The 16,443-nt window shown below is 52.1% G+C and overlaps 7 protein-coding genes across 7 annotated transcripts; 3 read left to right on the forward strand and 4 right to left on the reverse strand.

The window, feature by feature from the left end:
• Window positions 1-1,333: 1,333 nt before the first annotated feature.
• On the forward strand, window positions 1,334-1,693 carry J4E84_007067 (uncharacterized protein; the record flags this gene model as incomplete). Its single annotated transcript, XM_049389653.1, has 2 exons — window positions 1,334-1,342; window positions 1,394-1,693. The coding sequence occupies 2 exons, from the start codon at window positions 1,334-1,336 to the stop codon at window positions 1,691-1,693; spliced, it is 309 nt and encodes a 102-aa protein (XP_049242846.1).
• Window positions 1,694-1,908: 215 nt separating this feature from the next.
• J4E84_007068 (uncharacterized protein) lies at window positions 1,909-3,708 on the reverse strand (the record flags this gene model as incomplete). The annotated part of the gene is made up of 1 exon (XM_049389654.1): window positions 1,909-3,708. The coding sequence occupies one exon, from the start codon at window positions 3,706-3,708 to the stop codon at window positions 1,909-1,911; it is 1,800 nt and encodes a 599-aa protein (XP_049242847.1).
• A 2,450-nt stretch (window positions 3,709-6,158) lies between these two features.
• J4E84_007069 (uncharacterized protein) lies at window positions 6,159-7,313 on the forward strand (the record flags this gene model as incomplete). The annotated part of the gene is made up of 2 exons (XM_049389655.1): window positions 6,159-6,163; window positions 6,227-7,313. 2 exons carry the CDS (start codon window positions 6,159-6,161, stop codon window positions 7,311-7,313), a joined length of 1,092 nt encoding a protein of 363 aa, XP_049242848.1.
• Window positions 7,314-7,569: 256 nt separating this feature from the next.
• On the reverse strand, window positions 7,570-8,045 carry J4E84_007070 (uncharacterized protein; the record flags this gene model as incomplete). Its single annotated transcript, XM_049389656.1, has 2 exons — window positions 7,570-7,991; window positions 8,042-8,045. 2 exons carry the CDS (start codon window positions 8,043-8,045, stop codon window positions 7,570-7,572), a joined length of 426 nt encoding a protein of 141 aa, XP_049242849.1.
• Window positions 8,046-9,419: 1,374 nt separating this feature from the next.
• On the forward strand, window positions 9,420-11,125 carry J4E84_007071 (uncharacterized protein; the record flags this gene model as incomplete). Its single annotated transcript, XM_049389657.1, has 2 exons — window positions 9,420-9,504; window positions 9,741-11,125. 2 exons carry the CDS (start codon window positions 9,420-9,422, stop codon window positions 11,123-11,125), a joined length of 1,470 nt encoding a protein of 489 aa, XP_049242850.1.
• A 465-nt stretch (window positions 11,126-11,590) lies between these two features.
• On the reverse strand, window positions 11,591-13,540 carry J4E84_007072 (uncharacterized protein; the record flags this gene model as incomplete). Its single annotated transcript, XM_049389658.1, has 3 exons — window positions 11,591-12,063; window positions 12,116-12,823; window positions 12,871-13,540. 3 exons carry the CDS (start codon window positions 13,538-13,540, stop codon window positions 11,591-11,593), a joined length of 1,851 nt encoding a protein of 616 aa, XP_049242851.1.
• A 752-nt stretch (window positions 13,541-14,292) lies between these two features.
• On the reverse strand, window positions 14,293-15,380 carry J4E84_007073 (uncharacterized protein; the record flags this gene model as incomplete). The annotated part of the gene is made up of 3 exons (XM_049389659.1): window positions 14,293-14,811; window positions 15,301-15,308; window positions 15,377-15,380. The coding sequence occupies 3 exons, from the start codon at window positions 15,378-15,380 to the stop codon at window positions 14,293-14,295; spliced, it is 531 nt and encodes a 176-aa protein (XP_049242852.1).
• Window positions 15,381-16,443: the final 1,063 nt, after the last annotated feature.

Below are 16,443 nucleotides of genomic sequence, written 5' to 3' on the forward strand. Positions count from 1 at the left end.
ACTAGGATGACAGAACTGGCGTCGATTGTAAGGGCTGGTGCAAATGAAAAGTCAAGGACAAGGTGGCGCCACTGGTCGCGCAACGAAAGACTCGAGATATTAGGGAACTTCTTAAGTACATCAGCTAAATGCTGATGTATTCCTGGGACATGACTCGCAAGCTGGACGGCGATGCTGGTTACGAATTTGCCCGCATGACTAACATCGCCGCCGCCTTTGGAGAAGAAGAAGCTGGCCCCTAGGCGTCTTTGATCGTTGAGCCTGCGAGCCACAGTCCGCGCGATTGTCGACTTTCCCGTACCAGCGAGTCCACTCAACCAGTACAAACATCGTTCGTCTTGTGCATCTGTCCAATCGTATATCGCTTCTAAGAGGGCGGTTCGTGTCGAGGGGAGGCAGAAAGGCTCGTGCTGCCTGATGTACGCGTTGAACGGCGCCTCGACGGCGTGCGGCAATCGCTTGAGCTTGTCGGCCGAGGTTTGACTGTTCCTCCGTCAGCAACCCTGGACTTATCTTCCATCCCGAAGCAGTGCGCATACTTCACAACTGTTTGGCCATGGTTATGATACGCCCCCGTTTGGATGGCAAGCCTCCCACCGTCGTTATTGAAGCTGCAAGGCTGAGCGGGTGTATGTGGATCCATGGCTGCTAAGTAGCAAGGGCGAAGATGTGCGACATGTCACAGGAGAAGCAAGGCAGTGCAAGGGGATAGGGCAACGGATGTCGGCTTAGGGAAAGTATTGTGCGCATGGCAGGACTGAGGCAGCCACAGAGAGATTCTGCGAGGCAGACTTCTGGACGGCTGAAGGCTCATGCAGCCGATGGCGCCACACGCAGCGGTTCAGCCTTCCGCGTGAGCAACAACGAAAACGCGAGCGTTCCCGCATTATCGCGATCTATCAAACATTCCTTTCGTGGGCTTTCTTCTTATATCAGCATCCTCGTCTTTTCGCTGACTCTCACCATGGAACCAGCTGGTCTTGCATTTGGGATCGTGGCCCTTGCAAGCACCTTCAACAACGCCATAGACTGCTTCGAATACATCCGACTTGGACGTGCTTTCGGCACTAATTTCCAAACTAGCCTACTCAAGCTGGATAATGCAAGACTGCGACTTTCGCGTTGGGGCGAATCTGTTGGTTTGGACAGCGACTTCAGCAACGCTCACAATGTCAGGCTAGCAACAGGACCGCCGGGAGATGTAGCCGCAGCCGAAAGAGTACTGTCACAGATACTGGATCTGTTCGCAAACGCTGAGGGTATTTCGACTAAGTACAAAAACCGGGCAGGAGAAGTCGAGTGGAACCTTGCGACTTTAGACTCAGCCACAGACATGGAGCCTGTAGGTCAATTGCTACACGAAAGAATGCGCTCTCTATCCATCAAACGCCAGAATAGTACACCGTTACGGCAAAAGGTGCAGTGGGCACTTTACGAAGAGAAGCATTTCAAGAGGTTGATCGAAGATATCACGGATCTCGTCAGCGATCTCGTGCAATTGTTCCCCGCAGCATGCGAAGAACAGCGTAGACTGTGCAGAACAGAAGTGTCGGAGATCAGCTCCAGAGACTGTCTCCGTGCATTGAAAGAGATTGCGGCATTGCAAGACAAGGAACTCAACCGAGCTGTTATCGAGACTTTGCAGTCAGAGGCGAGTAACTTCATGCCAATGCGAACATCGGGCCAACACTGACATCGGAAACAGGATAACAGGAATGCGACGTTCAACAACTACGATTCTAAGATTGGTCAGCAAGTGGGTTGGACACATGTCTCTGGTAGTCAGGTGTTCAATGTTTCGTAGCGAGCTCCATAGTTCACGTGGAATGGGACGCGCTCCGTCTCTAAGCCCAGTAGTTCATCTTGTTAAGTCTTTTACGCTCTCTCGTGTTGTGAATCGTGGCGATGTCAGACAAGAACAACCTCCCTAATCTCCTCCTCATTCCGCATGATCTCCCCATCCATGTGATCGAGTAGAAAGCAGTCTCCGATGAAATGATAAGCATTCCTATCATCGTGCTCTCCCTCTGCCTTCCGCAATACAACCGGCACTCGCATCCCCATCAAAGCGCAAACCTCATCCCCAGGCCTTACACCAGGATAAGCCAATCCCATGTTCCCCTTGTCCGTGATGTAAAAGCAGCGATCCTCCGCGGCCACTATAACCGGCGACAGATACGTTGAGTGAAACGGAAAGACGTCAGGCTCCGAATCCAGAAACTCTTGCCAGTCTTGGAGACTAGGCAGATCCTCATCTGTACTGCGGCGCCATGAGGAACCTTCTTTCATCGAGTGCAGCGTTGCGCATAGTGTGCGTTGGAAAGGCTTTCGGATGATCGCTTCGTTGGTGCAGGATAGCACTTGCATGGCCAGTTGGTGCCAATGTCTCATGTTGGCCATCATCGCCCTCGGACCAGATTTAAGAGTGTGTGGTGTGCTCACATGACGAATGACATCTGCTTCCCGTGCTTTGACATGCAGCTCACCGTTGTCGGTTGAGATGAATGTGCCCACTGATTCTCCACTGCATTGGTACATTCCGGCAAGGCTAAGCCTGTGGCGCTCATACATGGGGTCGGTGGGCATACTAGCAAGATCGCGAACCCAAGATGGTCTGCCGTTGCCATTCGGCCCAAACCCATTGCCTTGCAGAACAGCTGAAACATCAGCAGTGTGATCTAGCATCAGTCGGTATACATCCGTCCAGGTCTCCGCTAAGGGTTCCGTGTAGTCCGGTTTGTAGTTGTCGAACATCCGCGGTGGTGCTAGCGCTAGGAAGGAAAAGACTTTGTCGCGGGGGTCATGACACTGTCGCTTCGAGAAGGAGAGTAGCGTTTCTTTGAATGGCATCACTCCGTCGATAGTGGATGTATGACCAGGTATAGTGGCAATGCTGCCGTGGTAATACTCTCGGAACCAATTGATCGTCTCATGCTCGTACATGAAAGCATCAATGACTTTGATCTTAAGCCAATGTTTCTTTGTTTCTAGAGTCTCAGGTAGGCAGCAGTAACTGACTCGCGTGTCTTGGTTTCGGATCGCTTGTGCGAAGCTGTTCCAGGTCGTATGGTAGGTCCCGTACCAGAGGATGGTGGATTTGGGTAGGATGACTTCTTGGACGGTCCAAGATCGCTGCCACCATGGGCTGCTTATCATGAGATCGAAGGCGATTCGGTCGTTGGTGAACTCTTCGCTAGGCTTTCCATCTTGCTCATCAAGAATGCCGGGAAGAGTGTGCCAGTGCTTTCCTTCTGCCATATGCTCGATCCAGGCGAAAGGGGCTGTTCCTGGTGGTAAAGAATCTGATATTGTACCAAGCCAAATGTGCACGACGGAACATCTGGAATAGATGTCCCCCATCATGGCCACCTGTTGCGATTTCTCGTTCAGGTCGGCTTGGTTTATGCATATGGCATCCGCCCAGAGTGTGAGGGTCTCGCTTGAGGCTCTGATGTGACAGAGGAAGTCGAAGAGGTTCGTCGTAATCTGTACTTCCCGGCCGTCTATATCGATCGGTACCGTCTTGTTGGGATCACCCCATACATAAGAGACGCATGCAAAAGTGCCAGCCGCACTTGCGAGATCCTTCACGCTCAGTGATGCTGTTATGCGCCCAGTGCTTGACGGGTGGAGATGTAATAACCGGATTTCCCGTCGACTGGCGTCTAGCAGTATTCCTTGATACTTGAATAGATTGTGAGTGTCCATCTTTGATGGCAATAGGTTCAAGCTTGAACGAGGTGAAGGACGTGGATTATCGGAAAGCGATAGACCTATGTCGTCATCTATTCACTTCATCTCTTCAGCTTTAAGTGGCTCGAAGTCCTCCGAAGTAGTTGTAGGCTCTTTCTCTTTTAGGAAGTTGGTAGGACTGCATTTGACCTCCTTGCACGTGACATCGTGGGGCGAGGGATGAATAAGCATTCTGTTGGTCGTGCTCGTGTCTGTCGATACGCGAGACCCATAACTGCCGAAATAGAGTCGAGGGGAAGGTGCGACGTCGACGCACGCTGTTGGTCTGGATGTTTTCCAGCATTCCAGTGTTTACGCTGCGATTGCGAAATTCATGGCAGAGCGACTGGCCGTGGGCATCTCTCAGGGCGCGTTTTGCTGAGGCCGCTAAGGCTGTTGTGCCCAAGTCTTGAGTCCAGCCACCTGGGCAGATTCGAAGGAAGGCGGGAAGCTAGGCGAGGCCTTGGCATGCAGGCGCCTTGCCGACGACGACAGGTACACAGCCTCCACTGATCTCATACGATTCCACGAATGACGGTAAAATCCAGGCTGACGAGTTGGGTTGCATGTTGCGATCAAGCTGAAACACGTGCTGTGTTTGAGTACCTAGCCTGCATCCTGCACTTCGTCCGAAAGGATTTGGGGTTGCTTCGCCTCCTTATCTTCCTAGGCCTGCAGCTTTGTATTGACTACATCATACAGCTCCGCGGACCCGGCGATATACCACGTCACACGCATGCATCTGCGTCTCATTGGCTGCAGTCAAATGTAAGTGTAAGGCGAACAATCGGATGCCGCTATGATGAGCGATGGGGCTACTACCTCGCCTCAACCTCAACGGAGGGGCTCACAATGGGGGAAGAAACACGTTTGATGTTTGACTTCGGGGTGTCCAAGAACGCCAGGGAATTGCGCCCCCCCAATCTAGATGCGACGACCACGGCGGTTGAGCTCCATTGAGGTACAATGTTTGCTTCTGCCGCGTTGCATCATACGCAAAGTCTTACCTCGTTGAGTGAGACCCGGTACGGATACCCGCGACAGCTGTGGAATGACCTCGATTGAAGAGCTCAAGACCATCAGGAAGTAGCGTTATGCGGAAGCCGTTCAAATAGAGGGAATGCTCGACGAGTGCATCATAGATGCACTCTTCCCAAGGGCTTGGAAAGCTTCTGCATACCGCGTGAACGCCGGTCAGGCGTACCTCTACAACGTGTAGCTTGCGTAACCGACGTGGCTGCGCCGTCCATCAATGGTCAAGGCGAGATCATACACCGTTCTTGTGAGGCATGGGAGGGGACGAAACGATACCCGGATATCTGTGCAATCATACACCCGCCGCGATATGGCGTTGAAGCGGTGCGCTGCCGTTACGATGCGCTTAGTATACTCCTACACTAGAATCCCCAACGGTATTCCACCGATTATTCAGCAATCTTACCAGCGGATTAGAAGATTGACCAGGTTCATTACCGCAGCACGGCGCGACACAGGCGAAATCTGGCCGAAAGCACCGTCTTGGGTACTCTGGCTGCAACGGCCCTACACCGACGATCCCGTCAGACTTTTCAGGAAAGAAATGCGGACAATCTTATTAAACGTTGCTCCTTCTAGGCATGCACATGCCTGTGTTCCTACCAGATTAGTTTGCTCGTGTACCTGTACTATGGTTCCGTCGGTGCCGGATAGTTCCAAGGTTTGATCGAAACATTCCGAAGAACGATCGGACTGCGCATGAGAAGTTTTCTGTTACTGCGACAGCATGTCTTGCTGTAAGTTTCCAGACCGTAAGCTTTGCGTTTTTAATTTGGCGTCGTTAGGCGCCCCGAAATAGCGGATTGTACCTAAGTAGGCGTGGCGCGAGTGCTGCTAGCCCGGCTATTCTGGGCAAACGAGCGAAAGATCAAACGCGATACGAGCCTCGCATCAATTTCTTCATTTTCGGACGGTTATACAAGGCGTCCAAGGGCGCATCCAAGGAGGAAGTATTTGCGCATTGCACCGAGGCTACTCTGCTTGTGCAGTCTTGGTTAGGTCAGCGTTCGGCCCGTTATGTTCACGATACTCGACGGGCAAGTCCCCAGACGTACAGGGCTGAGCTGGTCTTACTGCGCCGACAAGGGGGCGGGGGCGATCATCTCCGCTGCATGCTTAGCAGCTAATCAAACTATCGCATTCTCGCCAAGCTTTGCTTGTCAAGCCTGTCAGCGTTCGCAAGGGTCTGGACAGCGCAAGATATGCCGGGGTGTCCGCGACTCATGGTAGGCTGCCTACCTTTCGACGGGTTTGCCCCCTCGCATAATATGCTGTCCAACCGGATGCGGCTGGGCTTACGGGACCGGCGTGGAAAGGGATGAGGTTGAAATACGGCGGGCGTCGCTGCCTGCCGGTAAGCTTGTGTTCAGTCGTTCTCTTGCTCCAGCACCATGGCGTCCATGTCTGGGTCGAAGCCCAACTGGATGAAGCCCTCCGGCTCTTGGAATATCTTTGCCAGCCCTCGATGGATCCGGATTGCGCTGGGGACGTTTGTCATCGTGTCGACATTTGTTTTTCTCGCCGTGGAAACGCGCGCGTTCGATCACATTTCTATTCCGGAGTTTAAAAGTCACAAAAGCGACAGCGCCGCCAAATCAGAAGAAAAGAAGGAGCCAATCCCGCAACCACCGCCCTATGTCAACGCCAACATTACCCTCGACAGAGAGGAGAGACTAGCATACGTCACGTTTCTCTCCGGAACCGTTGATGCGGGCGATGATCTGGAGGAGGACAAGTACTTCCAAGCTATCCGCATTCTCGTCTGGCAGCTCGTACACAAAGAGGAGACTCGCACGAAGCACGATGTCGTCGTCATGGTCACACCCAGCGTCTCGCAGGCCCGGCGCGACCGCCTAGCGAAGGATGGTGCCATCGTCCACGCCGTCGAATTCCTGCACACCGAGAATGACAGCTGGGTCCACGCTGAGCTGCACCGATGGGACGACGTTATGACGAAACTACGCGTCTGGGAAATGACACAGTACGACCGCATTCTGGTGATGGACGGCGACTCGATGCTGCTCAAGAACCTCGACGGCGTGTTCGACGACCCAGGCGCCCAGCTCCTTGCCACCAAGCCCACGAACGAAACGAACCTACCCTCCACCTACCTCCTCGCATCCAACTCCGAAGTTTGGGACTCGACCCATTCCTTCCCACCCGGTCACGGCACCGGCCTGAAGAAGGCCGGCAAGATGAACGCAGGCTTCTTCATCCTCGCACCCTCGCTCGACGCATTCAACTACTACAAAGAGCTCCTCAACACGCCCAACTCCTTCGACCCCCGATACCCCGAACAAAACCTCATGAACTTCGCACATCGTTGGGACGGGCCGATGCCGTGGCGGGAGATCGCATACACTTGGAACATCCGTTGTCCGAACGACGTGGATATCGCCAAGGGGCTGGTCAGCGTCCACGAGAAGTGGTGGAAACAACCGTATATTTATGAGAATGCCAAGACGAAGCAATGGCTGTTGACGAGGCGGTGGGAAATGAAGGGCTGGTACGATGCTTTTGAGGGAGCGAACTTGACGCGTGTATGAGTACTTGCGATGGCATAGTAGCGAGGCGCTTTGGAGTTAGTTGTTTGGTGCGATAATACCCAATACCATATTTTGTTCATTTCAAGATCACATCATACATTTTTTGGCCCATGATGCATAGCTTAGAGTGATGTTTAGTTCACGGCGTTACTGTATCGAAGGGGCGAGTTAATGAAGAACTGAGGAACATATTATATCATGCGCTGTAAAGACATGCTGCAATGCCTATCCATGCGTGTAGGTCGACCCAGTCAACTTACATCTGCTTAGAAATGCTATCCATACGGTCCTGAAGCGATCGCATAGCGTCATTAATGATAGTCATCCGCCCCTCCGTGATTTCTGCTCCAGCCGGGATACGAGGCCTCAGTTCGGGCTTCTGCTCCATCTCCTCGGCTAATGCCACCATATCATCCTTGATCTTCTGCTTCTCGTCACGATCGATCCTGGCTTCTTCGATCTCCTTTTGGTACAACTCTAGTGCAAGTGTACCGATGTCACCAGCTTGAAGCGCGTTGTGGTACTCGAACCGTTTTCTTCGCACGTTGTTCTCTGCCTTGGCGGCGTTGATGGTGCTATCGTCCACGGCCTGGAACATCTTATCTTCGACTTCTTTCAGAGGTTTCAAAACAGATTCGACGTCACGATGTCGTGCGCTGTAGGCGGCGATTTGCTCATCTGCAGTACCTTTTGGCCGGTCTGGATCCTCTTCGCCGCTAGCAGTGGACTCATGAAGCTGGAATGTAAACGCATTTTCTTGATCCTTCAGTTCTTCCATTCCAGATGAAAGATCTTGTTCTGGAGTGACCTGGTCGATCTCTTCGAACAGCTCAAGCACCCGCTGTGTACTGAGGTTCGTCAGGCAGCCTGCACGCAGGAGGTTGCTGGACCAATACAATGACGTTGGGTAAGAGAGGTTCGCAAACGAGAAGGGATCTAAGTCCCCTTCGGCAAGCATAAGCGGATCCCACTTAGCTAGGTACTGGGGGTCTTTTTCAGTAAGCTTATTGCGGTCAAAGACCTCCCCTTCCTTTCGAAAACCGATGTAAGCATATCGTTCTGCCTCACCAAGACCTTCTAGCCCCTGCAACTCTCGGGATGTCACAGGTATGAACACCCCGTGCTTTCGGTGTTTCTTTACGAGGACAAAAAATCGATCTTTGGGTACCGCTTGGCCAAAGATGGTGGGTGTCATTCCTTTTTCTCCAATTTCACGAGGAGATGTGGTTGCTTCGTGTACTATGGCTCGAAACAAGTCACCTAGCTCGAGCCGGTCAATCTCCGCTTGTGAGAGGAGCCGAAAGTGCTTGGTGTTCGAAGCTTTAACAAGATAGACCGCCTCAATCCGCTCACCGGGGAATTCGTCAATGATTGGACCATCGAAGCCAGGAGGTATTGCTCGCCATAACAGTCTATCCATGTCGGCTTCGCTACGGGCACGTCTGGCATAAGGTGACCAGGTAGCGCGTCTGCCCCTACTAGGCCGAGGCCCCGCGTTTGTTCTTGCCATATCTGTCGTCAATATGCGTGTTCAGATGCTAAAGCCGTGAAGATCCGAAAACGACTTCCGTGGTTGAATTGGGTTGTAGTTACGGGTATGATCGGTGTGGATGCAGGGGGGTTCTTCGTGGGTAACACCGCAAGTATTTTCACATTTATAGTTTCATGCAATGGTCCGTGAACATTGCGATGCACATATTTTGGCTCAGTGAAGCCGATCGTGCTCTGTGAACGTGCAACGTCGCTGCAATCATATTGCTACTCGCTGCATAGCGAACCAACACATGCCATTCACTGAGTGAATAGGGTGGCGGACACATCGGCAACGTAATGGACCGAAAGGTAATTAGTCGCCTAATGTCATCGAAAACCGTTCCAATGCTCGAGTCCTTTTGTTGATGTTGACCCGCGGCATGATGTGTTGAGACAGTATCTACTCGCCACTTACAGAAGCGAAGCCGCAAGACACTAGAGACCTAGGACTCAAGTATATAAGACAAGCTTTAACCACAATGTAAAACTGTACAAAGGAGTGCATTGTTCTCGCTTACATCTACAGTCTCAAACACCTAGTCTTCCCTTCGCCTCAGACGTAGCCCCTCCATCATGGCCAACATTAAAGATTACTTCGAAGAAGTCCCTCAGTATGAAGCAGATGAGACTGAAAAGACCAGAAAACGAGCGCTCGAATGTGACGACGACAATAATGGCGATAATAGCGAAAGATGTGCAGCTAAGCAGGGCAGCAAAGGCGTCACACAAAACATGCGAACAAAGAAAAGAAGAACGACCGGAGAACCGCCTCCAGATATATATCAAAGCCGGAGAAAATTGTCTTCGTCGTTGGAAAAAGGTATGAAAGACGTCGGAAGTTGAACATTCCAATGGCTAACAACGATACAGGAACGCATGACAATTCTATCCGAGGTTCACCTCTGGAAGGCCCAGAAAGTGCGATCATGGAGAGCATGGTAGACATCGAGCATCTGTGCGCCAACGAAGCTGCCGAGATGTTCATCTTGAAGAGAGCTAAGACTGACCAGGTGGACAGCAGCCCGCCTGTAATGTTGATGAAGGTTCCATACAAGCTGGGAACGATGATCCAAAACCAGATCTCAACCGGCCTCAAATACCGGCGCGAAAAAGACATATCCATACCGAAACTGGACCAGGAATTGAGAATGAGCAGGCTGTCGCAAAAGTCCGTCGAGCATCGTTTGCAAGGATTGCCGAAGCTCAGTGGAGGCCGAACGCCGACTCCGCATGAAAGTCCTACGGCTGAGCGCTTGCACCGAGAAGCGCATGAGATAAATCAAAAGATGGAAAGGATTGACCAGAAAAAGAAAACTCTATTGCGGGACATCGAACTTGCCCGTAAAGCATGGGAAGGTGTTGCAATGGTAGTAGAGGAGAATTTGCAGGATATCTTTGTCCGGTGCGGGCTGTTTGAGGATGATAAGGCGGTGAGTGCTCCTCCCGTCGCGCAGAGGGTTGAAGGAATGAGGGTGGCGAGTAAGCCTCCCATCGTGTCACGCTTCGATGAAAATAAGGATTCTAAGCTTCTGCCTGGCAAGAATGAAGCCACGACGATAGCAGCAAATGTGGAAGAGTTGAGCGTTGGTCAGGCCATTGCTATCGTGAGAGAGGCCAAAGCTCGGAGAGAGAAGCACGAGGCTCAAAGACAACACGACGAACATCGTAACACTTTCCGACGAGGACTTCTCGCGGCACGCGTTGCTGCTGCTGCCGACCGACCGGATGCACCCGGCCGCCTCATAGAGGAAGAGTTCAGCCGCGACTATGTGCGCGCCGGAAGCAAGCTTGCTGAAGCGGTGACACGTGCAGAAGCGGCCCATGAAGCTCAGTTGGTAGCTGCAGCAGAAGCAGCAGTCTCCATCATAGGCTCGGACGATGACAGGGAACCAAACTTCCCATACGATCTTGAGGAATACGCAGCAGTCAAGAAGCAATGTCTTGACCAAGAAGCCGTCCAGGAATGGATCAATGCTATTGACGCGAGCTCCAAACCCAACCTGCGGCCTTTGGGGTACCTACTGCACATGGCAGAGAAGTGGAAACGGGCAGCAGAGGGATATGACGACGTCTCGAGCTCAGGAGAAGACCTCATGCCGAGTGCCGTCGTTGAGCCCCGCAGAGAGATATCAGAAATACAAGACTCTGTGCTGAAGCCGGCATCGAAAAGTAAGTCCTGGCGCACGGAGCCGTACTGGAGCTTCAGCGACTGCGCTGAGGGGAAGAAACGGCGACGGATCGACGACTGGACACGCAGGATACAACAACCCGTTGGATAGGAATCACTATAGACCTATTAATGAATATTCGAATGTATGCACGTTTCACCCAGTTCCACGTGTGCGAAGATGGTGATGGTGCGGATGAGCGCGATCTGTGCAATCTCGATCACGTCATCAATTGATGGCATGACACAACTAAGCTCAGAACAGTTAGCGGCTTGGCGCGCCCTTGGAGGGAAAGGAGTGCCAAACCTCGCGATCTCACGAGCGCATTTGCATCACGCCTTGCGCGTTGTACGAGCATTTATTAATATCGATACTACTTCCACCGTGGCTACAGCTGTTTTATACTACGTTTCTGCGTAAACCAATTGTTCACTCCTTGGCCGAATCGCAATCGCGGGATGTCCGCGAGGTGAAGAGCGACACGCAAAGGCTTCCAAATGCATGAAACCGGGCGCTCTCAGCTTGCGCATCCCAAATATCTTCTCCAAATCCAGGCCATCATATCTAGAGACCACATCAGGCCTTCGTGGCACCGTCGCTGTCGTCGACCGAGCCTTGACCAGCTACCTGTGTGGTAGCTTCCAATGGGTCAGTGCTGGTGTCTCTCTTGCGGTACAGCTGCCTCGATACATGGCCAGTAAGATAGCCATCGAAATCGCGCATACACAGTGACGCGCCGATTGCAAGCACCCCGATAGCGACAGCGAAGTAGTATACGTAAGCATACGATTCGGAGTAAGCATCGCTGATAGCTATGTTGGTGGTGCGAAGCAGTTCCGGTGTCATGCCATCGATTTCTAGAAGAGCTGTTTGGTTGGCGGTCGCGGCAGCTGCCATTAGCGCACTCAAGGAGCTTTCCGGTAGTCCATCTGCTAAAACGCGTTGCGGTACTATCGATGCAAGGTAGCCCGGCACTTTGTTCGTATACACTGCGATGAATGCGGCCGTGAAGATGGAACCGAAGATAGTGCGGGATGCCGAGATCACAGCTATCGCCGGTCAGCAATGACACTTTGGCGAGATTGTAAACGGAAGACTTACAGAACGCAACACCGAGGTCTTGGTCTGAGACTACATACTGTACGACAATCGCTGCGATGACCTCGCCCCACCCAATGGTCCAACCCGCCAGAAACGAAAAGGCAATCGCACGAGCTTTGTTTTCCACCGTGATGCTGGCCATTGCACCAAGGAAAGCGGTCATCCAGATCGAAGAGACCAAGATCTGGTATCTGATGTGGCCAATCCACGACATAAGAGGACCGAGAATGACTATCCCGCCCCAAAGGCCGAATGCAGCTGTTGTTGAAAGCCATGCGGTCTCCTCCCAGGAACTAACAGTGGAACCAAAGATATAGACAACCTGTTGTGGCCACATAACGAAAAGCGCGATATTGATGACACCGTAAGTCGCTGAAATGACTTCCAGACAGGTGAACCCACGTATGTCGCGGAAGAAGCGCATCGGAACGATCGGTTGTACCGGCGTTAGGAAGACCTCGTAGAGGATAAACGCGATAATGGCCACTGCACCCGAGAGCAAAAGACCGAGGATTCTTGGAGATGACCACGGCTGTGCAGGACCGCCCCAAGAGATGCCAAGTAGGAAAAGAGCCAGACCAGCTACCAAAAGGGCGACCCCTGTCCAGTCGACCTTCTTGAGTTCGGTGATCTTGCTGGACTTCTTGCCGTGAAGCTGGGTATAAGAAGGCGGATGGTAGAAGAAAAACCACAAGACAGCGCCGGGAACTGATGGTCGTTAGCATGTCAAGGCGCCGCAAGATATGCCGACTCACCCATCATCATAATGTATATGTAGAAGATCCATCGCCAATCAGCTACCTGAACCAATCGCAGACCAATGTATGCCCCAAAGCCGGTCGCAATCACATTTGGCACGACGACTAGAGCAGTACCAACATATTTGTACCTGTTACTTACGAGCTCGCCCGCTAGGAGTGGATACGCTGCTGGCACTCCAGACGCGATGCCCATAATAACTTCGGCTCCAATCAACGTCTCGATAGACTGCGCTGTGGCCGCGACGATGCCACCAATGATCGCAAGCACGCAGGAACCCAAGGCAAAGTTGCGGCGCCCAAAGCGATCGCTGAGTCGACCAAACAGCAAGAGGGAGATAGGCTGCGACACGGTCCATACTGTACTGACGAGGGCAACGTTGGCGCTTGGCCCGATGTCTGCGTTGACGGAAGATATCGCAGCAGCTAAGGCTTGGAACTGGAAATACGTCGCAAGTACGACGATTCCAGTTCCAGAGAATGAGCCAACGATCCTTGCACTGAAGAAGTAACCATTTTGTAGCTTGGAGACATCAGTCGAAAGGGCCTTGGATCGTAGTCGGTCCGCTTCTTCAGGATTGAGGGAAGTGGGAGATGTGCCGGGTCCTGGAATGTGCTTCTCGGACAAGGTGTCTGGTGGAGTACTGTTGCTGTCAAGGTGAGACATCTTGTTCAACGAGGATACTGCCTTGGGGTGAGAGAAGAAGGCGTGGGATGTTAAGATGGAAATGAAAATGACTGTCAGTGTATCTAAAACCAAGAGCTGTACAAAAACAGGTTAGTGTCCAGATCAGCATAGCTATGAGCTTGCCTTAGACTGCCATAGCTTCCCCTCACGCACAGTCGATATCTTGATCGCCAAAAGTCCCAGACATGCAGTAGCGCATGCAGCACCGTTCCAGGAACGTTGACCCGCAAGCGCAGTGGCCTTAGCACACAAGCCCATTCCAAGGGACTTCCGTTCTCAGCGAAGGAGATCGTCCATGGAAGTTGTCCACAAGAATGGCTTCGCCTCTTACAAGCTTTGAGGTTGTGCTCAACGCTCGGATCGGTAACTGTAGCATCTGTCGAGTAATGGGCAAAACATGTAAGGGCTTTCACATGTGTTCTAAGCCAGGGTACACTGCATGTCGTTTCGTGACTGTTGGGATATTGATACTAGCCGCTGGCGTGGCTAATCAGCCATGCATCAGCGACAGGGGTCTCTTGTGCGCCGATCCATGAGCTCTAGATCCAAGTGCTATTGATCTATGATTTTGACAGACTGGCGAAGGACGCAAGAATTCATCGATGAGAGGTAGCTATTCTTTATATGCTATCGTGTATGACCATGTGCTACGGCTCATCACGCACTGGACGCTCAATCATCCGCTCTGAATTTTCTCTGCCTCATTGCATGTGTCCAGCCGTCAGTCTTATTCAATGGCCTTTCGTTTTCTCATAGCTGACCTCATACTCATGGTCTATCTGTATGTTATGCGGCCCGTGTCGGCTCATAATGTTGCGCGTAGACCTATCATCGTCACCTAGAGATGAGGTACCATCCGGATCTTCTCCAACACCAACAGCTGCCTTGAGTCCTGTTCGCCCGCTCAGCCTCTTCGACAACATTGTCCTCTTTTTACTGCCGATACCCTCCTCAAGCTCCATGTATGCATCGCCAGACGCCTGATCGCCGGTACGCTTCTTGCTGCTGCGCAATGTCGATCCAAGGTCGAGCATCTTCTCGAGAAGGGGACGCAAGGCCGAAAGGTTTGCGAGGACAACGCCAAGCCCAAGCTCAGCATGCGCCCATGCAGCTACAGGCATAGCGTAGTAGAGGAAGTCTGTTGTTGCGCTGAGGTTGAGTGTTACGGTGAGGCGAACGATGGCTGCTGTTGATGCGAATATACCGAGGCCGAGGAGGGCGATGATGGAGATCTTGACGCGGAGATCGATCTGGACGTTCCAAAGGAGTGGAATGGGACTATGCCACGATCAGTCAAGACACAAGCAAATACTTCGGTAAGACTCACATGATTGCGCAAAACCAATCCGAGAAGATTGAAACCGCAGAGAGCGCAAAGCTGAATCCAGTAATGTTGCTTTGCGCCTTGCAGGTGCCTCCTTCCACAGCCTTCCAGTTCATTGCAATTGGTGTGCAATGGAAGAACTCGTATATAGTCGTCGAGGCCATAACACACGCAACCGCCGCCATAATCGCATATATTGACCACTCATATGCCTTTTTCCCATTGGCGATGCGGAGTAAGGTGAAGCAAATGGCCCATTTGACGGGGATGGCGGCAAGGCAGAACATGGTTTGCATGATGAACCTGTGTGAGGTCAATTACTGTCGAGCTTGCAGTCTGTGACATGGCAGAACTGACCACCACTGTATATAGTGAGCATGATTAACCTTGTTGATACACTGCTTAACTTACAAACATAGCGGTCTGCTTCTCGTTGACTGTAAGTTCGTCGTCCCTCTTTCCACCTCCTGTGAAGGCGATTCCAAGCATACCCATCGTTGAGATGATGAAAAGTGGCTGTTCTATGTAAGCAAATGTGATATTGGTAGACCTTGACATGTTCGTACAATTGCAGCTACCATAGACCAGTCATCCGGACCCCATGCTTTCCTAGAAAGTCGGACATGAAAGCGAAGCGCTCAAGTGATGATATCGAAAGGAAGCAAAACAAGGACGGCCAATGCCAGCGAGGGGGAGGTAGGACTAGGCATAATGCTCGATGAAGTCTCCTCTCCTTCCCCATGACTACTTTATGTGCTGACAGTAGGAAAGCACCCGTGCTTCGTGAGTGTCCCCTTTCATGGATCCCTTGACGAGAGATGTCCAGGAAGATGAACAATACTGCTACCATCTTGAGCTTCACGCACATCCTCTTCGGAACCTGAGACAAGATCTTGCCTCTGAATCTTGGTAATCCCTCATGCTGAGGCGATGATCCTGCCGAGGTTGCATCCTACTCCCAAAGTAGCGCCTTGCAGCGACATCCAAGTCTAACGACGAGGCCTGATGTAAATGTGACAGGTCGAGCAGTCAGTGCTACCAATGGACCGCGCTTTGCGCATGTGACATGCGAGGATGCGGCATGGTCGTGATATTTCCGAGTCCATGCGTCGCTGTCGGCCCCACGTCGCTTGCCACGCCCGCAAAGGATGGGGCATGTGCTACGGGAGGTCAACGAACCGAGAGAATCTTTGATGGCAACACGAGTGACTAGATGAGAAGAGGGTAGGGAAGACAGTAGCTGGTCAATAATGGGAGGGAAGCTTGAGGGGGAAGCCTGACGCACAGATACCTGCCCCGGGCGGGGAAGGCGGAAGGACGCCCCCCAAACGGGCTGTGGCGCGGTATCCTTGAAATTCGCCCGCTGCCGGCACATTGCATGCCATGCAGGCACAACTACAACCGGTATGGAGCTACAGTATATGCGAGAGCTCTTATGTTCTAGACAGACTTCAATTCGGAGGGCTAACAAGAAGTCCAGACGTTTCCGGAGGCAGTACCTGCGGGCTCTCTGAAGGACCACCTGATTGGACGTGCGACCCGATGCACAGCAAATTTT

This window comes from Alternaria hordeiaustralica (genome assembly GCF_023758085.1).
Source record: "Alternaria hordeiaustralica strain BMP 2776 chromosome Unknown scaffold_14, whole genome shotgun sequence".
In the NCBI taxonomy this organism is placed as follows: domain Eukaryota; kingdom Fungi; phylum Ascomycota; class Dothideomycetes; order Pleosporales; family Pleosporaceae; genus Alternaria; species Alternaria hordeiaustralica.